Source organism: Myotis nattereri, assembly GCF_964212035.1.
Source record: "Myotis nattereri genome assembly, chromosome: 4".
Lineage (NCBI taxonomy): Eukaryota > Metazoa > Chordata > Mammalia > Chiroptera > Vespertilionidae > Myotis > Myotis nattereri.
Genome location: NC_138079.1, coordinates 65805883 through 65830277, shown reverse-complemented (window position 1 = coordinate 65830277; position 24395 = coordinate 65805883). Strand labels below are relative to the sequence as shown.

At 39.9% G+C, this 24395-nt stretch overlaps 1 protein-coding gene across 2 annotated transcripts in view; it reads left to right on the top strand.

Annotated features, from left to right (window-relative positions):
- EPB41L4A (erythrocyte membrane protein band 4.1 like 4A) overlaps positions 1-24395 on the top strand; it is a 209073-nt gene that overhangs the window by 176664 nt on the left and 8014 nt on the right. For both annotated transcript variants that reach the window (XM_081090194.1, XM_081090195.1), the window contains 3 exons: positions 5245-5292; positions 6225-6302; positions 16563-16682. In XM_081090194.1, coding sequence (XP_080946320.1) covers positions 5245-5292; positions 6225-6302; positions 16563-16682 — 246 coding nt within the window. The remainder of the gene's footprint in view (positions 1-5244; positions 5293-6224; positions 6303-16562; positions 16683-24395) is intronic.

Sequence of the window (24395 nt, the reverse complement as noted above, 5' to 3'; positions counted from 1 at the left end):
TTCTGTGTCACCTAAAAGCTCTCTTATTCAGCATGTGTGTTTGGAGGAGACCAGCCATTGCTTCGTGTCGGCATGACTGAGACAAAGCTCATTCTTGGTTGTTTTTTCGCTATAAATACCCTTTAAATGTCCCTGCCCTTGTTAGTCTTGTTTTATCTTCACATATGTTTACCTTGCCCCTGGGCACAAATCCCTACAGACGTGGATTAACTCTGACATTTAAAACCGAGATTTGTCATCAGCATGGAAGAATCTCAAGGACTTAAATTTAATAATAGGAAATTCTCTTTTGTAATGGATACCAGGATAACATGTTTTGCAGAAGATATCACAATTTCTATTTTGCCAGTCATCTGTCATTAGATGAGTACAGCTGCCAAATTCTGGCAGAGTCTAGAACATGGGTCTCAATCTTTTTCGGTGATAAAACTCTGAGAATCTGATGAAATGTTGCATTCATTCCCTAGGCAGTGGTCGGCAAACTCATTAGTCAACAGAGCCAAATATCAACAGTACAACAATTGAAATTTCTTTTGAGAGCCAAATTTTTTAAACTTAAACTATATAGGTAGGTACATTGTTATTAACTTAATTAGGGTACTCCTAAGGCTTAGGAAGAGCCACACTCAAGGGGCCAAAGAGCTGCATGTGGCTCGTGAGCCGCAGTTTGCCGACCACAGCCCTAGGGGGAAAGACTGTATTATTGAATACACATACAAACTTCTTTATAATTGTCAAGGTTCATGGAGACCCTGATGCCTGCGTGTTTAAACATTCCTATTTTATTTACTTATTTTTTAAAAATATATTTTATTGATTTTTTACAGAGAGGAAAGGAGAGGGATAGTAAGAAACATCAATGAGAGAAAAACATCGATCAGCTGCCTCCTGCACGCCCCCTACTGGGGATGTGCCCCCAACCATGGTACTTGCCCTTGACCAAAATCGAACATGGGACCCTTGAGTCCGCAGGCCGATGCTCTATCCACTGAGCCAAACCGGTTAGGGCTAAACATTCCTATTTTAAAAAAGAAACCCAGCATGCTTTCTGACAGAACAATTTATTTTTACCCCCATTCATCTTTATACTCAAAAATGTTTAGAGTACCCACTGTATGCCAGGCACTGTATTAAACAGCATCAGAGAAAGTCTCTGACCTTTGGGAGTTTATCGTTTGTTAGGGAAGAAACATACAAATTACAAATACATGTGCAGTTATGACTGTTATATATTCTTCAGGGGGCAGTTATGCTTAGGGAAATTTAAAAACTTTTTAATTGAAAAATGCATATAGAAAAGTACACCTGTTCTAAGAATAACTGCTTGATAAACGTTTGCCATTCAAATACATGTGCAACCAGCACAATTAGGAGCGGTTTTGCTGTGTTGTTGAGTGAAGGAGGTTGGAAGGGTTCCTGAGGCCGGATGCTGGAGCTGGGATCAGACAAAAGCAAGCACAGAGAGGAAGCGGGACTGGTATGTGCTGAGGCCTTGGGATAGACGGGAGAGGGGAGCATTCATGAACAGGATAAAGCCCAGTGTTGCTCAAGCATTGAGGGTGAGCAGAAAAGTGCTAGTAATGAGCCTGGAGAGAAAGGTGGGGCCAGACCTCATCAGACACCTGAACTTTGTTGAGGATTTTGGTCATTAGATCAGTAGTTTTCAGAAAGGATGATAACAAGATCGTGTTTGTATTGTGTAAAGGTGGCCCTTGCTGTTCTGTGGAAAAGAGATGTGAGGGAATAGTTGGGGAAACAGAGAGGCCAGGCAGCAGGCTATCATATGAGTCCTGGCCAAAGAGAATGGGAGCATGAGCCAACCTGGTGATGTGGAGACAAGAAACGTGGTTTCAAAACCCATCCAGAGGTAGAATCAAGAGTGCTGGCAGGATCAGCATGAGGGTGAAGGAGCGAAAGATGTCAAGAATGAAGACCAGGCTTGTGCAGTTTCATGGATTGAAGTGTGATGCACTGAAATAAGAACAGGCAGGACATTGCATGCTGAAAGGGACAACTTTTGGGGTTTGGAATTGTGGAATTTGCAGTTTCTTTGAGAAGTCCAAGTGCAGGATTCACATGGATTGTTGGATATAAGTGAGGAGTTGGGTTAGTTGTCTTGACTAAAATATAAATTTCTTAAAAATGTTAATTGAGCCGAAACTGGTTTGGCTCAGTGGATAGAGCGTCGGCCTGCGGACTGAAAGGTCCCAGGTTCGATTCCGGTCAAGGGCATGTACCTTGGTTGCGGGCACATCCCCAGTAGGAGATGTGCAAGAGGCAGCTGATCGATGTTTCTAACTCTCTATCTCTCTCCCTTCCTTTCTGTAAAAAATCAATAAAATATAATTTTAAAAAAGTTAATTGAAATATGAAATACAGAGGAGGCTGTCTAGATAGATAGTATAGATAGAATGCAAAGACCAAGCCTATGACAGACCTAGGATTATTAACTTGGTAAAAAAGACATAGAATTTGTGGCCACAGAAAAAATCAAGAGAGTGAAAATCTGCTCCCTTCTCTCTTCATTCCCAGAATGCTAGAAGCCAGGCTTGTATCTTCCAGACATGAGATTACAGAATCTCACTGTAAGAAAGGACAGATACAAGAGAAAAGATCTGCAGATAGAAACTTTCCAAGGATTTTCCAAGGAAATGGTTGAGACTACCCACATTACTTTGTTCCACATGACAGTGAAGCCATCGGTCAGCATGCTCTCCACCCAGAGGTTCAGTGCACAGTGCTTGAGAGAGTCATTATCGCCAGCATTTGAGGATAATTCCTGTTTGGAAAGACAGAGACTGAAACAACTAGGAGTTGTGTGTGAGTGTGTGTGTGTGTGTGTATGTGTGTGTGTATGTGTGTGTGTGTTGGGGCGGGAGTGTGTGTGTGTATGTGTGTGTGTGAGTGTGTGTGTGTGTGTGTGTGTGTGTTGGGGCGGCTGTGTGTGTGTGAGTGTGTGTGTGTGTGTATGTGTGTGTGTGTTGGGGCGGCTGTGTGTGTGTGTGAGTGTGTGAGTGTGTGTGTGTGTGTGTGTGTGTTGGGGCGGCCGTGTGTGTGTGTGTGTGTGTGTGTTGGGGCGGCTGTGTGTGTGTGTGTGTGTGTTGGGGCGGCCGTGTGTGTGTGTATGTGTGTGTGTGTGTGTGTTGGGGCGGCTGTGTGTGTGTGTGTGTGTGTGTTGGGGCGGCTGTGTGTGTGTGTGTGTGTGTGTGTGTGTGTGTGTGTTGGGGCGGCCGTGTGTGTGTGTGTGTGTGTGTGTTGGGGCGGCCGTGTGTGTGTGTGTGTGTGTGTGTGTTGGGGCGGCCGTGTGTGTGTGTGTGTGTGTGTGTGTGTTGGGGCAGCTGTGTGTGTGTGTGTGTGTGTGTTGGGGCGGCTGTGTGTGTGGGGGGGGGGGTGCAGGGGCACTCATAGGAAATAGAGTCAATATAAGAAACAGAAAGCTTTTTATGACAGTGTAAGTATTATCTTTGGAAAATGAAAACTTTGATATCAAAAGGAAAGAGTGAATAAAAGTTCTTAGACTTTAATGTGACAGAATTTTTAAAATAATCAATAGAAGGTTTAGAAGATAAAGTTAAGGAAATCCTCCCCAGAGTAGAGCAAAAACAAAGCATAGATATGTAAATAAAGATTTTAAAAAAAACTATCCAACCTGGATATGAAATATTCGACTAATGAAATTTCTAGGGAAAAACCTCAAGAAAATGCAGAAAAGGAAAGTATTAAAGAAGTTGTACAAGAAAGTATTTCAGAACTGAATTATTGTACTTTATGGAGAACCTGCTGAGCATTTGATATAATAGATTGAAAAATTAGATCCATACCAAGATTCATTATCATAAAAATTTAAAACATTATAGATTTAGAGAGAATTTTTAACACTTGGAGTAGGGGAGGAATATGGAAGAGAAAAGAAAAGTCCATGCATAAATGGTGACAAATAAGAATTCTGGTCTTGGGCTGCTTAACAGCAATATCAGAAAAAAGATAATGAAGCATCACCTTCAAAATGCTGAAGGAAGATTATTTTCAATTTAGGGTTTTTTGCACTGTGATCAGGGCATATATAGCTCTTGCGTGCTTTGCAGAAACAGAGAGCACTTAGGTCAGAGAATGGTGGTACCATTGTTAGGCCTTGTTGTGGATCCACTTGAGGATCCACTAGTATGAACATGGATTTGTAGTGTAACTAATATGCTCTTTTGTGTAACTCCATCCAGCACTGTTCAGCCAGCTGTTGAGGTGTAGCCCAGAGAACCTGGATAGTTGGTTGAGGTCTTGCCAGAAAGACTGAACAGAAAACAAAAAGTTGGAGGAAGTTTTGAGTATTGGCATGCATGTTATTGAGATGATAGAAATCTAAGCTGAGTCAGAGAGGGAATGAAGGAGGGAAAGAGCTGATGGATAATCACACAGTCAATAGGCACATAATCCTATTGAGGTCAAAGAAAGGTAGAATGGAAGTAGTTGAATGAGCAGTAATAACAGTTAATATTCATTGAGTGCACACAATGGGCTAGATCCTACTCTATACACTTTAAATGTATTAATTCATTTTGTCCTAATAACAACCTTTTGTGGGAGGTTCTGTTAAAATGGAGGCACTGAGTAGAGAAATAATTTAAATCACAACTCATCAATGAAGGAGATTGGATTCATATTCAGGTTGTCTGGCTCCAGAATCCTCACATTTTAACCAGGATACCCCATCAAAGCTGTTTGAAAGTAAATAGAAGTGGTAAAGGGGGGTGTGGGGGTGAAGGGGATTGTGGTCTGAGAGCAGTGATTAGAGTTGCTTACAGAGGATAAATTCCAAGTGTGACCAGGATGTGGGTGCTGCGTTATTGTGAAGAGATTATTAGAGAAAAGGTCAAGGGGACTTGGAAGCCAGGGTGCTGGGAAGGGCATCCGGGAGAGAGCTGATGTCAGATGATGGCAGAACTTGGCTTGGTGGATTGCAGACCTTGAAACCAGACTAACTGCATCACTGGATGAATGGAATTTAACAGACATGTTGTGCATTTTTATTTGTAGACTATTTACAGCCCCCACTAGGTTTCTTGAAGCCAATTGGTAGTCTATTTCTGGGACCTATTGTAGGGATGGACATATGTGCGCGATTCCAATGTTTGATAATGAATGACTATGTAGCATATACATGAAGTGAAACTCATTTTGGTGTGCTTTCCTTGGCCAATTGATAACTTTCTATTTTCTTTAATGTCTTCATTTATTTGTTTTCCATAGGAAAGCCCATAACAGTGGTGAAGACTCAGATCTAAAGCAAAGGAGGAGGTAAACAAAACAAACCAACAAACAAAAAACGAAATGGGAAGGAGGGCCTGGGAGAGGGAGGCAGGATCAGCAGATTAGCAGAGCTCAGAACTGGGGCCAGAGGAGGGACTTTCTTGTTTGTCTCATTAGTGACTGCTTTAAGAGTACTGTAAATGTGTTCTTCAACCTGAAATGGGTGTCAGCTGGTTCTCAGTCTTCCATTCTGTAGCACCCTTAGCAATTTCTCTTGTTTCTGCTCCCAGAGGAGCTGTCTCAGTTATCTGCTGCTACATTAAAACCATTCCAAAACTTGGTGTATTTAAAGCAACAATAATCACCTATACCTCTCTTATAATTCTGTTGATTGAACAGGAAGTTTTTCTAGTTAGCTTTGCTAGTTTCAGACGAAGCTTCAGTTGGATGGTGGCTGAGGTTGTGTTATTTCTGTCTGGTGCCTGGCAGAATGGCTGGAGGCCTGGGGCCCCTCTCCAGGGTCTCTTGGTGGCTGGGAGGAATCAGAAACTACCAGCCCTGTTAAGGGCTAGTCCTGGAACTGTGAGAGTATCCCTTCCACCTCATTCTGTTGGTAAAATCAGCCCCAAGATGAGCACTAATTCAAGGGGAGAGGAAATAAACTCTGCCTCTCTCAATGAAGGGTGGAGGTTTGGTTTAGCACAGGGGCTTATAGCTTTACGTCAGATTTCTGTTGGAAGTGCTTATTTGTTTGGTCCTTCTGGGAGCATAGTGACATTCGCCTTAATCTAATCACACTTCTTTAGACTCATTCAGATGTCTGACTGGATTGAGAAACACTGACCGGGGGAGGGATGCTACTTACATTTGGGCTAGTAATCTTACTACGGAATTAATTCCAAAGAACCAACATGAACCTTTCTAAAATTTTCCATTTGTCTTAAATGTGTGTTTTTCATTTGCTCTTATTTTGTCTTCAGGTCCCGCTCACGCTGTAACACAAGCAGTGGTAGTGAATCAGAAAATTCCAATCGAGAACACCGGAAAAAGAGAAACAGGTAATACTAGAATATTACAGCTAGCTGGACCTGCAAAAGCAGAGGCTGCTGTTGGTGGTGAAAGCTGGGCGTCCTGTGTATTTTTAAGCCGGATTGTCTCACCTGTGTTTAAGAAGCAATCTGGCACTATTTTGAAGCCATCTTTTAGGAAACCTCAGCTCTTTGAACTGAGTTTCTTATCTTTATAATAAGATAATTAAACAGTTTGACAATGAGGTTCCATCTTGTTAATTAAAAACAAAGTTGATCTGATATTTAGGTAGAACATGTAGTGAATTTGTCCAAGGGCAGTAAGAAATTTTACTGTGAGTAGAGGGGTTTCTCCCTGAAGTATTTTTTAATATATTTTTTAAAAATTGATTTTAGAGAGGGAGAGAGAGATGGAAACATCAATGAGACAGCATAATTGATCGCCCCACACTGGGAATTGAGCCTGCAACCCGGGCATATGACCTGATCTGGAATTGAGGCGGGAACCTTTTGGTTCATGAGTCTATGCTCAACCACTGAGCCATACCGGCTGGTGTCCCTGAAGTATCTTTTAACATGATGTTACTATATTTTGCCCAACCAAAAATGAGGGACTCATTGTTGTATGGATTCTATAGTTTCAGCCTCATGTAGATGTATATGCAAATATGTGTTTATATTTATGTCAGGCACATACAATTAGAGGGGGAAATGCAGTTTATTCATATCTTTAGGACTCATTTTTTAAGAGCTTTTTAATAACATCATTTGACATGTAATCAGCATTAGTGATGGCTTAATGCATTAATCAGTTCTCACTTGTAGCAAAATAATTATTTGAAAACAAGTGTTCTCATAGTGCTAGATTGGGAGTGAGAAGGATTCGGTTGCTCCTGTGCCAGTTGCTAACCCAGTGGTTCTCAACTGGGGACAATTTTGCCCTCCCCTCCACTCCCTGAGGATATTTGGCCATGTTTTGAGACACTTTTGATTGTCATAATTGGGCGAGGGGATTGCTGTAGACCAGGATACTGCTAAATATCCTACAGTGTACAGACTGCCCCCCACAACAAAGAAATATCTGGCCCCAAAAACATGTCAGTAGTGCTACTGTTAGAAACCCATTCTCACCTGAGGTGGAACTCTGGCCTGGTTGTTTTTGCTTTTCTGGGTCATTTTTTTATCGTCTGTAAAATGAGGAAGTTGGAAGAGATAATCTCCAAGGTCCTCCTTTAGTACTCAGAGCCCTCGTGCTTGGCACACACTGAATCAGCCTCCCTCTCTGACTACAAAGCCTGTGCAATAACAGCCCAGACAGCATTGTGAGCGCAGACCATTTTCTTAGGGGAGCTTTCCCTGTGGAGCCTTCTTGGGGCTGGAATCACACTGCACAGAGGTGAGATCTCGGTGTGTTAAAACACTCTTCTCAAGGAAGTGATCCCCTTTCTTCTTCTGTAAAAGCCCAAGTGTGGAGGGCCGCTCTCCCTGAGGTTCCCTCTTCCTGCTCTAAAATTCACAGTCTTCACAGACAACACAAAACAAAGCAAACTATCCCACCTTCTCCCTCACCACACACACGGCTGTACTTACTGATCGAGCCAGTATCTTAACAAATTTGTTTCTCTTTTGCTTGGTATATTTTAAATTGTGCTCGTAGACGCTATCGTCTCAACTTCTCAGAAGGTGGCCTGTTTAAAAACAGTCTTTTGGGGCCAAAAGCACTCATGGTGACATTTGCTGTTCAAAATGAAACTCTATTAAAGGGTTGCCAGCAAGTCCTTAAATAGCTTATTACTGTTCTACTTGCGGACCGGCTCCAGTATTCCTTGTAGGTGTTTTCTCCCTCAAGACTTTCTCTCCCCACCCACCCCCCGGCACAGCTTTTTAGGGTGGGGTTCTTTGTATTGTGTCAGTAGTGTATTTTAGAATGGTGGTGGTTCTGAGCGTGTAAGTGCTAATGTGCTTTGGAAGGCTGTTAATGAGAAATCACTTTCAAAACACACGGACACAGAGGCGTTCAGACTCATTGTACCTGTAGAAGTATTGCCCCGGGGTTTCATAAGTTGCCTGTGTCTGTCAAAGATGAGGTCTAGAGTCTAGATCTCAGGGGCACAGCAAAAGAGTGGGCAGAGGAAGAAATACGTCCTTCAGTTACAGTCCCCACTCCTGCAGATTCTCGTGCAGCAGGTGACGGCGGGTGTGCAGGAGAAGCTGCAAGCACGGCTGCCTCCGGGGGCCACTTCCACGTTATGCTGTGCTTCCACTAACCCTCGATCCCATTATTTGCCTTTTGCATTTTGCCAGAACCCACCCCGTCCACATCAGGATGCGTAGGTCTGAATATTTAAACGGCAGCCCTGCTGACGGTCCCAATGGGTCCTCTGACTCTGATGGAGGGTCCTCTCCTGACTTCCTCTTTGTGCAGAAGACTCTGTTTTGGGGGAGAGGATATATCTCTTCTACCTCGTCTGCCCGTCCTTATCCCAGAAGCAGTGTGACCCAGCCAGGCTCTCCACAGTCCTCTGTGCTTTTATCAAAGGACTCTGGTGACCCTAGAATGGGGCAAACTGCCTCGAACCTGGTGATGCTCTGCTTCCTGCAGCAAGGTCTCAAAACTCAGCCCAGTTGTATTCACCTGCACTCGTTAGAACTTCGAATCTTATCCCTGAGATCCGAAGGGTCAGCCATCTGGTCGCTAGAGGTTGGAGTGCGTGGGCTGTGCTCTGGACTTGCCCAGGGTGTATATTGAAGGAGAACCCAGGAAGTAGATTTACCAGAGGGAAACCTTTCACAAACCAGCTTTCCCTGAAAACACCTTGAGTTTAGTAAAATATCCTGCACATTCAAAGAAACCAGTCTGCCAAACACGCTCTGTGCTATTGATGAGAATCAGCATCCTTTGAGCGTTCACCAGGGAGAATGTGGATTACCCAGTCATTAGCTTTGATGTGTGGCTAGGCTTTTAGGTTGAAGTGGGGGATTTGGAGCGGGTGGAGGGGCAGCGACTTGAGAAGCAATCTGGTGTTTTTTGCATAAGCATACGAGTGGAAATAACTCTGGAGCTTGGTGAAGATTACAAGAGTAAAAGATGCCCTGGCCGGGTGGTTCGGTTGGTTTAGAGCATCATCCATACACCAAAAATGGTGGTGGGTTCCATTCCCAGTCAGGGCACATACCTAGGTTATGGGTTCAATCCCTGGTTGGGGTGCATACAGGAGGCAACCCATTGATGTTCCTCTCTCACATCAATGTTTCTCTCTAAAAAAAAATAATAAAATCAATTAAAAACATATTCTCGTGTGAGGATTTTAAAATAGAAGAATAAAAGAAATGAGAAGCCTGAAGTAAGAGGACTAGAGTAAATTGGCAACAGGAGACCATTTGGACCTTTCCCTGATTTTATCCTGAGTGTTTGCATCACAAACTCATTAGTTATGCACGTGAGGCTATGTGTGGGTGCATGTGTGTACACACGGGTGCAGTAGGGCACAGAACAAAAAATCAGGGAGCCTGCGCTATAAATTTGACCCAGCTTTGGAGAACTCTGTGGCTAGGAGCTGGTTACCTTACCCTCTCAATCTCAGTTTTCCCATATGCAAAGTGGAATGATACCTGTCCTGTCGACCTCACAGGAGCTTTGTAAACATCCAGGAGATAATAGATGCGCTTTGAGAAGTAGAAAGTGCCCTGCACAGGCAGGTACCGTAGATGAGTGAGAGCAGTCAGCACTGCTCCCTGCTCTCTGAAGTCCCTGTTGTATCTGTAAGCCAGGGCCCGGCTCCCTTTAACAAAAAGGACGTCCGTGTTTCTAACATGAAATTTTCCTGCCGTAAATATTGTTAGTTTCTTCCTGCCCTTTAGATCTCTTTTAGAATCTGTATCTGAATAATGGATTAAGATGGTTTTAAATATTTTAAATATGTTCCACAAGGTCTTTTGTATTATTTTCCTAAAAAGAAAAAAAAAAGAAGAAGAAACTGTCTTCTGTGACACTGCAGCTGACAGGGACGATGCATCTGAGTAGGGCCTGATGTTGGCAGGATTTGCAGGGGGTTAAAAAAAGAACTTTATTGTCCCTGTGCCCGAAGGGAAAACGCAAACCAAAACAAAAATGTGTTTTGGATGATAGCAAGCTTACACCAGTGGGGCATTTCTTTCAGATAGCCTGAAAGGAGGCAACTGTTTCCTCGCTTGCCTTCCCTCCTGCCCTGTTCCTGATTTAGGTAGAGGCTGCAGACCAGGTAGAAATTACGGGCCCGGAGAGAACCGATCATACGAAGCCAGTGGAAGCAGTGTTCGCCATGCTACAGATTGCGAGGGTTTCTGATTTCCACTCTAATAAGTCATTTCAAAATGTAGACATTTGATATGGATGAATTAGGGCTTCCAGAGCATAATCAAAGTTGACAGAGATGACTGTGGAGGTGCAAAGCTGCAGCCGCTGAAGGATGATGTCTGATTACTGAGTGAGGGCAAAGCAGGTTGAAAAATTAGGAAAACAGAAGGAGAGCTTGGAAGAGAAATTGCACCAAAAGGTAGCCTATTTTGCAGGGAGAGCATAAGGAATAAGTGGAAGAGACAGAAGCATCTTTAAGAGCAAATAAGAATAATTTATTGATGATGGGGGAAAGTTGGGAAAAGCAAATGAATTTTTTGCTTGGTGGTCTTAAGGGAGTAGGTCGACAGATGCCTGGAACCAACATAAATTTCCCTAGGGAAGAAAAACTGAAAATAAAAGAAAAAGAAGGTTGGTTTATAGCAGGTGATCTGAAAATGAGTGCAGTTGATGAGATACACAAGGCTACAGTCAGTTGGGACCCGCAGACTTAATATCAGCGATGGAGTGGTCATATGAAGCAATTGTCTGGAAAGCTGTGTCATAGATGAAGAGTAGAGGTTTGTCTCATTGTGTCTGACTGGTTTGAAATAAAACACAAATAGAGAAAAATAGAGTTTAAAGTTAGACAGGATCTTCGCAATAATTAGGTAGATGAAAAACTGACACCTGACCAAAGAAGATAAGCAATTTGCCCAGATAATGGCAGAGCGGGGACCAGGCAGAGCGCCGTGTATTGCTCATACATTCTTGGAGCTTCATTATACATTTGCTTTGTGAGATTTCTCAGGTTCAGCATTAAATATGGTCTTTATTTCAGTGAATGAGTAGTGAATTAGAACTGGTGTAAAGGATGGTCCTATTAGGAACAAATCCGCCTGGGTAAAGGTAGAGAGCAAAGCCCATGAGAGTTTGTATAAGAATTCATTTAATGTGAAGAATTCTGCAGAAGAGGCCGAATTATAATTGGGCAGACAGGAAAGAAGAGAACTAGGAATAGTCATTATCTTCATTTTTGTTATCAAGCGATTATATGGCGTTTCATCTTCAAACCTTTTGCAGACTTTAATTAAGTGTCACATACACTTATAATCTAAATTGCATGCATCTCCGGAAAAGTAAGGTGTTGAAATTTGGTGAGATGTGGGGGAAATATATTAGAATTCTTCTATCCTGAAATGTCATTGAAATTTGTTCTATTTTGAAGCAACCTCCTTCCTTACACATTAAAAAACAAAAGCCTTGCCATAACCGGTTTGGCTCAGTGGATAGAGCGTCGACCTGCGGACTCAGGGGTCCCGGGTTCAATTCCGGTCAAGGGCATGTACCTTGGTTGCGGGCACATCCCCAGTGGGGGGTGTGCAGGAGGCAGCTGATCCATGTTTCTCTCTCATAGATGTTTCTAGCTCTTTATCCCTCTTCCTTCCTCTGTAAAAAATCAATTAAAAAAAATCAATAAAATACATTAAAAAAAAAGAAGAAGAAAAAACACACACACACAAAACAAAAGCCTTGTCATAATGCTCCCTACCCCAACTATTAACTCTGCATAGTTTTAGATTAAAAAAATAGGTATAATATGATAAATTTAGAGTTATTGCATCTAAGGATACAGGAAGGAAACAGCATTTTTGAGGTTCACTTTAAATGCAACATTTGGCCGAAACCGGTTTGGCTCAGTGGATAGAGCGTCGGTCTGTGGACTGAAAGGTCCCAGGTTCGATTCCGGTCAAGAGCATGTACCTGGGTTGCGGGCACATCCCCAGTAGGAGATGTGCAGGAGGCAGCTGATCGATGTTTCTCTCTCATCAATGTTTCTAACTCTCTATCTCTCTCCCTTCCTCTCTGTAAAAAATCAATAAAATATATTAAAAAAATATTAAATGCAACATTTGAAATTTAATATTTCCCCAGTGAAAATGACAGTGGACTCTTTTTTCCCCTTGACATTTAAAATTTTTTTATTTTGGTTGTTGAAAGCATTACAGGTATCCCTCCTTTTTTTTCTCCCATTGACCCCTTCCCCTTGATACTTTCATGACTGTCATGTAAGAGCACATTTTGACTTTTTTTTTTTAATATATTTTATTGATTCTTTACAGAAAGGAAGGGAGAGAGATAGAGAGCTAGAAACATTGATGAGAGAGAAACATCGATCAGCTGCCTCCTACACATCTCCCACTGGGGATGCGCCAGCAACCCAGGTACATGCCCCTGACCAGAATCGAACCCGGGACCCCTCAGTCCGCAGGCCGACGCTTCATCCACCGAGCCAAACCGGTTTCGGCCAAATTTTGACTTTTTAAAAGGTACTGTTTTTCTTAATGTAAATCCCAACATCATAATTAAAATAGCAGGAAGGCCCTGACCAGTGTGGCTCAGTTGGTTGGGTGTCATTCCGGGCACCAAAAGGTTGCTGGTTTGATTGCTGGGCAGGGCTCATGCCCAGGTTGTGGGCTCAATCCCTGGTGGGAGGTATGCTGGAGGCAGCCCATCCATGTTTTGCTCTCACATCAATGTTTCTTCTCTCTCTCTCTCTCTCTCTCTCTCTCTCTCTCTCTCTCTCTCACGCATACACACAGAAAAGGAGCAAAGCCAACACTTGTGTATCCCACACCTAAGGGTGAATGAGACAAGGTGCGTTATAGGAGCTGCCTTTACATTTAAAGATTTATTTATCCACTCATGCATAAACAAAATAGTTAACTTCTGCCTCTTAAGAACTGGATGGTATAATATTCTTGCTTCTAGTCCTAGGATTTTCTTTTCCATGCAGCACTGTATTTTCTGGAACAGTTCATTGATGGGCGAAATGACACTTTCATTCTTGTAATGAGGCACCATTAACTGGAAGCCTTTTGTAAGGGTGTAATTTCAAACTTCATTACAGACTAAGGCAGCCACGCCACCATTACTCGGGAAAATGTGCTTCTGTTGTGACTCTTCAATGAGCCTTACATTTTTAATGCACCGCATTCGAATATTTATGAAGCAGTGTCGCCAGTAGAGGGCATCTGTCTTTTAAACATGTGGGTCACAAGGATATTAATTGCCAGGGTTTCACCGCCCTTGCTTTAGACTTTTAGAAGAGTTACAGGTACATGCCATAGTCTGAAATTTCTTCCGATGCAGTTCTTATCAGTAGCAAGATACAGGGACTCTGGGCTCACGTTTCAGGAGCTTTCATTTTCTTCATCAAAGTAAGAGCTTAGTACAGTGATGGTGAACCTATGACATGCATGTCAGAGGTGAAATGCGAACTCATTTTTTTGGTTGATTTTTCTTTGTTAAATGGCATTTAAATATATAAAATAAATGTCAAAGATATAAGTCTTTGTTTTACTATGGTTGCAAAGATCAAAAAATTTCTATATGTGACACGGCACCAGAGTTAAGTTAGGGTTTTTCAAAATGCTGACACGCCGAGCTCAAAAGGTTCGCCATCACTGACTTAGTATGAAGGTAGCCAGTTAAATTCTACAATAAAGAATGCACAATAAAAAATAAAATGATAGATAGATAGATAGATAGATAGATAGATAGATCCTTTTAAATGTCTATCCTCTGGGAAAAATCTGTTTGGCAAAGTCTGGCCTCAGCCTTGCTCGTAAGGCTTGACCTCTCAGAAATAAAAATGCTGATTTCCTGATAAAACACGCACGCACATTGTGAAATTTAGTCCTGCCCATGACTATGCAGCCATATTGTTCAGCATGGAAGCTCTGGAGGATTAGGAGTTAGGAGACCTGGGTTTCATGTCTTTCCCTGGGCACTGTGAGGTGTGGGTGCCTGGGGGAAAGGAGATATCTCCTTGCCAGCCGCTACTTTCCCACTGACTGTCTTGATGTAACTTTGAATCCCTCAGTCCAGCTCTGCGCCCCCATCAGACTGTCACAGAATTCATAAGATCCGTTTGAGGTGTAGGTTCTGGCTGTGAAAAATACATGTATATATGAGTATATATAAGCACACACATATAAAAGCACATAGCATTTTCAAATTGGAGTGTTTCAAACAATGGTTAATAATTATGTCCTCAAGCAGTTTACCTACTCTTATTTTTCTTCAAATACTTGTAATGTTGAGATCCATAGCAGTATATGTTGGATTTTAATTTCCTCTGTTCATGCCATGAGAGAAGGAATCTGTGAAACATACCATGACTGTGTCCTGTTAATTTTCAAATAGCCTGTTAGAATGGAAAGCTTTAGCAAGGAAATATATACAGTTAAAGGGTTTGAAGTGTGTTACAGATAATTTTTCACTTAACACAATTCCTCTTTAATCTAGAGAGATTTAAACAGTTTCTACCTCAGAAGGTACTCTTGGTGTTTGTTTTTTTTTACTTGAATTTGCCTTACATTGTCGCTAAGTTATATGTGAAATGAATATTTACTATGCACCTACTGATATGCATTTATAAGCAAATCTAAGTATCCATACCACAGCCTATATTAAGTGCTGTCACAGGGCAACCAGAAGACATCTGTTTAGCGAGAGAAGTGACTCCAAACTTACCTGTTCACTTCATTTTGGTTTTGAAGCACTTATGCTCATCCAATCCCAGTACTGGGTTGATTTCCTTGCAATTTGGTGCTTCTCTCCCAAACCCTGGGAGTCTCAGTGTGTGAAATGAACACACCGGAACAGTTTCCTGAGGATTTACATAAATTAAAAGTTAAATATTCAAATAACAGGTGTTTAATTTTTGCAAGGAATACTCATGGCTTCACAGCGTTGCAGTGCATCCCAGATAGTATTTACACATTAATTAAGCACTTGCTTTAATTATGCACTCACGTAACTTCACTCCTACAACACCTCACCTTGTTACCAAAAAGACGATCTAGTGAACATCCAGAACTTCTTCAGTGTGGTCCATGGGTGGGTTTTGTTAGGTCCAGGTGGTACCTTAACACACAGAATTGCTTGCCATTACTTAAAATCGGAAGAGTTCACTTTAAACATTCAGATTTGTGGATTATCTTTTTAAAAATAAAAAGTCTGGTATCATTGTCCTGTGATCTCGCATGCTCCCCAATTACCTCTGCTTCTGATTTGCTCTGGATTTCCTGGTCCCTCATTTACATATCCTGCTTGGCCCCTGCCCTGGCCACCTTGAGTGTTCACACCTCTTGGGCCTGTGAGCAGCCATAGCCCCAATGCTCTGTGCCTGCCCAGCAGCTAATGCAGGATGCCACCACATTTAACTTTGTTGCACTTCAAGTTTTCTCTCTTAAGCAATCAGAATTATATCTGGGAATTATTGACCATGAAAACTTTGACAATTAGTATGATTTTTTTGAAGAGCATTTTAACATACAATTATTTATTGCTGCTTTGGTTAGCACATTTTCAAAAATGATTTTCTCTCATGATTTGAGATTGTCTCTATAGCAGACACCACTCTTTAGTCAAAACTTGAATATGTTATATGTCAAATGGGTACTAGACTTATGGAGGGATCACTTCATAAGTTATAAAATGTCTAACCACTCTGCTATACACCTGAAACTAATAAATATTGAATGTCAACTGAAGTAGCAAAGTAAATTTTAAAAAATCTTAAATATGTTTTTGTTTGACACACCGTTTTCTAAGAAAATGTTAAGACAAAGATAGAAGTCTGAATATCACTAATACATGCTTACATGTGTATGTATAAATATTATGCTATATTCATAAGTATAAACATAAATACAAGTACATACATATTATATATTATAATATTTATACAGAAATACATATATACTTATATGTTAATCCATTCAACACATTCTTAGCTTTGAGTTCATGTTAATGAAATTGCTTCTTAAATAACTTCATTTTTCTTAATCACTTTTAAGTAACTTGATCATTTCTTAATATCACTTAAAAGCCAGTTTAGGATGAACCAAAAAACAAAGCACCACATGTGTGGACATTAACTTTAGATGAATGGTCTTGCTTTTCAGAATACGGCAGGAGAACGACATGGTTGATTCGGCGCCTCAGTGGGAAGCTGTATTAAGGAGACAGAAGGAAAAAAACCAGGCGGACCCCAACAACAGGCGATCCAGACACAGATCGCGCTCGTACGTGGACTCTTTCTATACCTTGATTAAAAACGCTGAGCTTGGAGTAGCGTGTGGCTTCTAGGGCAAAGGGGGCTGTCTCTTTCAAGCCTTCTGAAGTGACTTAGTTCAACTTTGATGATCCCGTTGTTTATTTTTCATACTGACCGCCCTATATTTGTGACATTCATTAACTATATCTGAAGCTGTAGAAGTTGGAGCAAAGCCAACCCAAAGTATCATAAAAAGACAAGGCCATCAAAGTTGTGTTTTGTTTTTAAACAAAAGCATATATTCAACTGAATAAACAGGAACAGTCTCCTTTGTTCCAGAGCACGTCTGTTGGTGGAATACCCGCTGCTTCTCTCAATTGGAGTCTGCAGAATTCTCCAAAGTCTTGTTCCAGGTTGAACGAGATGTGAATATCTTCCCATCAAATTACCATTTGTGAGCAGCAGTCAGGGAGTGATTCATTACACCCCAGTGTTGGAATTTGCCTGCTTCTTCTGTTGCTAGGCAATGCCATGCGTGAGCACAATTACCCCATTACGATGAGATTGCCAGACCCCCCCTCTTTTGAGCTGGTGAAGTTTATGTGTTTGTTATGAATGTGTATATTATCCAGATGTAGACTCTCCAGCACCCCTACCTTTGTGACCCTAGGTAGTTAGGTGTGTGGTGTTGCTTACTAGAGGAAGGAGGGATTAGAATTTTGGGGCGGTGGAGGGTGCTGGGGAGTGGATTTGGACACAGACTGTGTAGGTAGGTGGGAGTTCTGAGGGAGCCAAGCAGAAGGGTTCCAGCTCAGGTTAACAGAGGCTGGGGAGGACTCCGCAGGGCACACCCCAGAACCCTGCGTGACTCCAAGGGATGGTTCTCCGTCTTAGATGCTTGCTTTTTACCCAGAAGGTATTTTTTTTATCTGTAGTGCCTCAGAAGGAGTGATGTCTGTTTCTTTTGTAATGGGAAATTTGCAAGAACGCTAAGCAGTGCTATAGTAGGTCTTCACTTAATATCGTTAGTGTGGCTGTCAGCAAAACCAGTTTTATCACAAGCTAATTGATGTAAAGACTTAAGTTCCTACAGCACCTCATCAACACTATAAGGAAAGGATGTTATTCAAGGACCTGCTGTACACTCTTACAGATTTATTCATTATGCCATAATGGTTTTGTTCTGAAACCTAATTAAAATGTTCAATTTAAAGCAGAAGTTAATAAAAAGCTACCTTTGTCCTGGATCCCATCTCTTTGCAACTCCATTAAAAAAGAGAGGTTTAGATGTGGATGAATCAAGACCTCACTGAAGATAGTCTAACAAAAGGCACAGAAACCCCAGAGCAAGACTCAGCATAGTCCCGGGTAAACCTTTTGTAACCATGCTTTTTACCTGTCTGTGCAGGAACTTCTTCTGTGAGGGACTTATAATACACAAGGTTTGGTGACTTTATATTAAATCTTAAAACAACATTTAGTTTTCTAATCATTTCTAAAGAACTCTAAATTCAATTAAATAGAAATAGTAAATCTCATGTAATAAAGGGAACAGGAAAATAAAATTAGGAAAAATTCTATAGATAGATTTTTAAGAAGTCAAAATCCATTACTAGAAGCAATACTAAATAAATGAACAATCTATTTATAAATACAATTGATAAGCAGAACTATCCGTTATTGTTGAGTATTATAGTTACTTTAATCCAATTGTATTATTGGGCAAATATTTGTAGATGGGCCTGGTAATTTAATAATTTCAGTGGAGTGACCTGAGATTTATTTAACAGCGTAAGGAATACACTTTTTTTTTTTAACTGAGGGTAATTTGAAGTGAAAATTACATACAATGAAATGCTCTCATCTTAAGTGTACAATTCAATGAATTTTGACAAATATTTACATAGTGTATTCATCTTACCAATCAAAATATAGAATTAAAAAGTTTTCTCGTGTTCCTTCTAGCAGTCCCCATGCTCCATAGGCGACCACTATTCTGATTTCTATCACCATAGACTAGTGTTTCTCTTTTATTGAACTTCATATAAATGTAATTATACAATATATGCTCTTTTAAAATCTGCCTATTTTCACTCAGTGTTTTTGCATGTTGTGTCTATCAGTGCTTATTTAAAATTTTTAAGCACTAATCCATTATATGAATATACCACGATTTGTTTAGCCATTCTCCTCTTTTTTTTTTTAAATATATTTTATTGATTTTTTACAGAGAGGAAGGGAGAGAGATAGAGAGTTAGAAACATCGATAAGCTGCCTCCTGCACATCCCCTACTGGTGATGTGCCCGCAACCCAGGTACATGCCCTTGACCGGAATTGAACCTGGGACCTTTCAGTCCACAGGCCAACGCTCTATCCACTGAGCCAAACCGGTTTTGGCTAGCCATTCTCTTCTTGATAGACATTTGGATTGTTTCCAGTTTTTGCTATTGTGTTAAAAGCTGTTATGGACAATGTGTTAAAAGCTGCTATAGACATTCCTTACAAGTGTATCTGTAGAGTGTGTTTTATTTTACCTTGGGGTAAATACCTGGGAGTGGAATTTCTGGGTTAGAGTATATTTGCATATTTAATTTTATAAGAAACTACCAAAATGATTTCCAGAAAGTTTGTATCATTTTATACCCCCATTAGCAATGTATGAGAGTTCTAGTTCTGACCTATTTGCCAATAGTTGGTTTTGCTCTCTTAATTGTAGCTTGTCTAGTAGGTTCGAAGTGGTATCACATTGCAGTTTTAATTAGCATTTTTCTGTTGCCTAATGATGTCAACCACATTTTCCTGTGCTTGTTGGTTATTCATAATTTAAAAAAATATATTTTTATTGATTTCAGAGAGGAAAGGAGAGTGAGAGAGAGATAGAAACATCAATGAAAGAGAATAATTGATTGGCTGCCTCCTGCATGCCCCCTACTGGGGATAAAGCCTGCAACCTAGGCACGTGCTCTTGACCGGAATAGAACTTGGACCCTTCAGTCCACACGCTGACGCTCTAACCACTGAGAAAACTGGCTAGGGCCATAAATTTTTGCCCATTTTTAATTATGGCATATGATTTTTTAATTATTTATTTTTAGGGTTTTTTATATATCGTGGATATATGTATTAGTCTGAGTACTTTCTCCTGGCTGTGGTTTGCTTTTTCATGTTCTTAAACTTGGGGTTTTTTGCTGTTGTTTATTGTACTCATTTTTTTTTCAGGTTTCAGCTGATTATTCATTTATTTACTTATTTTCCCATTCAACACAATTTTGCATTAGTTTCAGGTGTCCAGCACAGCAGATAGATATTCATATAAGTTACCAAGTTTGCTCAGATAATTCAAGTGCCCACCTGGTACCATAGTCATTGCAATATTGTTAAATGTATTCCTATGCTTTACCTTACATCCCCATGCCTATTTTGCAACTAACAATATGTACTTAATCCCATCACCTTATTTTATCCCTTTTTTATGATAAGCATAAATTTTAAATTTTGATGAAGAACACTATCATTTTTTAAATTTCTAGTTAAGGCATGTTGCATCTTAAGGAATATTTGCCTATACTGCAGTTACAGGTATATTTTCATATCTTTTTCTAGCAGCTTTATATATTTTGTTCTTATATCTAGGTATATGATTCATCTAGAATTAAATTTTCTGTATGTATGAGGTAGAGGTAGATATTTAGAAGTTTTTCCAATGTGTTTATCTGGTTATTTCAGTCTCATTCACTGAAATGCCTTAGGGCATTAGTTGAAAATCAACTTGATTGCTTATATATGGGCCAATTTTGTTTCATTGATCTATTTGTCTATCCCTAAGCCACCACATGTCTTGGTTACTGTAGCTTTACAATAAGACTAGAATCAGGTAGTGTAAATTCTCCAACTTTGTCCATGTTTTCAAGGTTCTTTTAGCTATTTTAGATCCTGCAGTTCTATGTAAATTTTGAATCAATTTATTAGTTTTCATCCAGAAAAAGACAATAGATTGTAGATTAGGATTATGTTGAATCTATAGATTAGTTTTGAGACAATTAATGTTTTACCATCCATTTATTTGTCTTTAACTTCTCTTAGCAATGTTTCATAGTTTTCAATACAGCTATTGCACTTATTTTGTTAAATTTAATTCTAAATATCCAATAGTTTTAATAGTATTGAATTGTACATTTAAATTTTTTATTTACCAATTATCTGTTAGTATATACACCGAGTGGCCAGATTATTATGACCGGCCAGATTATTATGATCACCCCATCAGTACAATGAAGTGAATTAGTTATGCAAATAATAATAATAATAAAACCTTGAGAGTATTTTCTTAGGAAGTTTTCAATATTCAGTATTTTTGGAAGTGTCAATGAAGTACTGATGGAGTGTTCATAATAATCTGGCCACTCAGTGTAGAAACAGGCTTATGCTGTCTGTTGCCCAATGTCTGAAAAACAATTGCTTTGTACATTTTGTTTTATTTTATAGTTTTTGAGGATGGGAGGGCTCATTTGATAACAGTTACTCCTTTGACCTGAAGTTCAGGAAAAATCTTTCTTATCTTTAAATTGGGTATTACTTCTGTCAGAGCAACTGAAATCAGAAAAGAATCTAATAGTACCTTAAATTTAAAATCTTATTTAAACTTTCCTTTTAATCTTATCTACATAATAAAAATATCAGATCAGAGGGGGGATTTTCTCAGACAATGTGAATTATGAGAAGAACTCCTTTAAGAGTTGGATGTGTACCATTCTGGAATTTAGTTTTAAAGCAAATAATAAAAGGACTTAGCAAATGTTGGGATGTCTTTGTAACTGAACTTGATTGATTACATAGCTGATATGGCCAAAGTGCATTTAAAAATAAGTATATATTTAAGTGCTGGGAAAATAATCTATTTGAAGAATGATTCATTCATGCTGCTCTGGCTGCTTGGTAAAACGCAGGTTGGAAAAGAAAGGAAGCAGGAAGAGTAATTAGAAAAGTTTGAAGTGGTCTACATATGAGAGGTGATGTTAGCTCAGTAGGTGGAAATGAAGTGGATGAACATGCATTTTGGAAGTAGAACTGATAGAGTCATAGTATGAGAGGCATCATGGATGCACTTTAGCTTTGGGGCTGATGAATGAAGTGGGTAGCCATGCTGTTTTACTGGGAATGGAGTGAGATGGGCCATTCTCACTGTGTGGGGAGAGAGTGTCGAGATTTTTGTTTCATTAGGTTTAAGAAACCAAGAATTAAATAGAAATTTCAAGTAGGCAACTAGATAAAAAGTTTTATAACTCTACAAGATGATGTGTTTCTTTTAGGGCAAACTGGGCTGTGTCTTTTATTTGAGCTATGATATTAAAAACCTGAGGTTTGTTGACAATTAAGAAAATGTCTGCTGGCTGTTGTCAGACCTCTGCTTCCCAATGTTAGCTTATTACCTAACCTCCGCAAACTTCCAGTGTCCTCTATATAACACAGGTATAGAGAGGGATTTTGCTGAACATTTAGTGAGATCACATATGTCAAGTACCGATGGCATCATCTATACTCATAGTGCAGTTACTGTAATTAGTAAGTTCTCCAGGTCTTGTTTAATTTCTAGAAACATAGAAGGTATTTGATTTTTTCCCCTTGAGCGGAGGAGGGAAGTGAGGAGAGTAGGGTGGGGCCAAGTCACATCAAAGTTAAAATTTTGTTCCATGAGAATTTAGGAACCACTACAGCTTTTTTAAAAAGTGGAAACAGCCCAGCCGGTGCGGCTCAGTGGTTGAGCATTGACCTGTGAACCAGGAGGCCACAGTTCAATTTTGGGTCAGGACACATGCCTGAGTTGTGGGCTCGATTCCCGGTGTGGGGCGTGCAGGAGGCAGCTGATCAGTGATTCTTTCTCATCATTTGCTGTTTCTATCTTTCTCTCCCTCTCCTTTCCTCTCTGAAATCAATAAAAAATATATATTTTTAAAAAGTGTAAATATGGGTAGAGCAATGTTTGAAGAAAGTAATTAAAATTGTTTTTCAGATATATTTATATTTGGCATTTAGATATACAGTAAACTACTCTCTCAGTTACTCCCATACAGTAGGCCCCCTACCTATGGTTTTGCTTTCTGTAGTTTGCTACCCATGGTCAACTGTGGTCCAAAAATAATTCCAGAAATAAACAATTCAAAGCTTTTAAATTGTATGCTGTTCTGAGCAGCATGATGAAATCTCCACCAGTCCCACTCTGTCCTGCCAGGGACGTGAATCTCCACGCTGTGCGCCCCCCTCCTGTTAGTCACTTAGAGTCTTGGTATCAGTTTGACTGTCATGGTGTCACAGTGCTTGCTTTCAAGGTAATTCTTATTTTACTTAATAATGGCCCCAAAGTACAAGAGTGGTGATGCTGGCAATTTGTATATGCCAAAGAGAGAGTCCTAAAGTGCTTCCTTTAAGTGAAAAGGTGAGGAGAATACAGTTTTTGAGAGAGAGAGAAGGAGAGGCCACATTCACATAACTTTTATTATATTTTTATAATTGTTCTGTTTTTATTAGTTATTGTTAATATCTTAGTGTGCCTGATTTATAAATTAAACTATCATATATATGTATGTGCAGGAAAAACATTATGTATAGGGCTCCGTACTATCCAGTTTTAGGTATCCATTGGGGATCATGAGATATATCCCCATGGGTAAGAAGAGGACTATTTTCTCCTTATATTCCTACTGCGGTGTCTATAAATTGCCTGTATGGAGGAATTCACTGAGAGTTTAGAATGTTATGATATATCACTCATACGTGACTTACTCATTCTGTTTCTTTTAATCCCCAATGCAAAGCAAGAAGGTTGTATTCGTTATTAAATACCAGAGACATACAGCTGTATAAAATACAAAACCTTTCTCTCCTAAAACTATTTACACTGAAATATGGTTGGATCTTATGTAGTAAAACATTGAGAAGCATAGTTCCATCTAGTACATTTTTCAGCTGCATTGATGTGGCATTCATGTTTACTTATCATTAGAAAACTTGGATGAAACTCCTTTTCAACATGGGTGAACCTCTCTTATTGGGATATTTGGAAGAGGCATTCAAGCCAAAACAGTAGTTCTCCTAGGTTCAACTAGTGCGTGCAAGAAGGCTCAGGCTCCCTCTGGTGGCAATAATGCCTCACTGTTTTTCTTTGAAAAATATGGATAATGTGGAAGATGAGGTTGTCAGGGTGAAGTGATGGTCCCAGTTAAACACAAAACAGAAGCCTGGTGCCTTAGATGAAGATTTAGTGTGGAGGCTCCTGAGCACTCTTCCGTAGCTGGGGTGTTTGGTTGCGAGGCTTTCCCAATCGTTTTTAGTTCTGAGCAGGGGAGAGGAAAGGAGGGGGGATAAAGACATCTCCTGCTCATATCTACGCTGGCCATTCAGAGATATGATAAGGAATTACTGAGATATTTATTAAGTGTTTTAAATTCTTTAAATAAAGATGATTTGTGAACTTAGTTTTCTTAGTAACATGTTTGCTACTCTAAGCTTCCTTTTGGAGCAGTGGTCAGTAGTAAGATCACAAAAATAAAAAGTCAAATGCTATCATATTTATTATTTTTAGTGCACTATAGTACACAAAATATAGATTATTGTACGTTATAATATTTTCAAGATAATATAATTCAGTATCTGGGGAATGTAGAAGAAGGCTATATAGGCAATGGTTTAAGTCTTTTGTAGAATTATGAAGCATTGTTATTATTTTAGGGTTTAGAAGAAGGA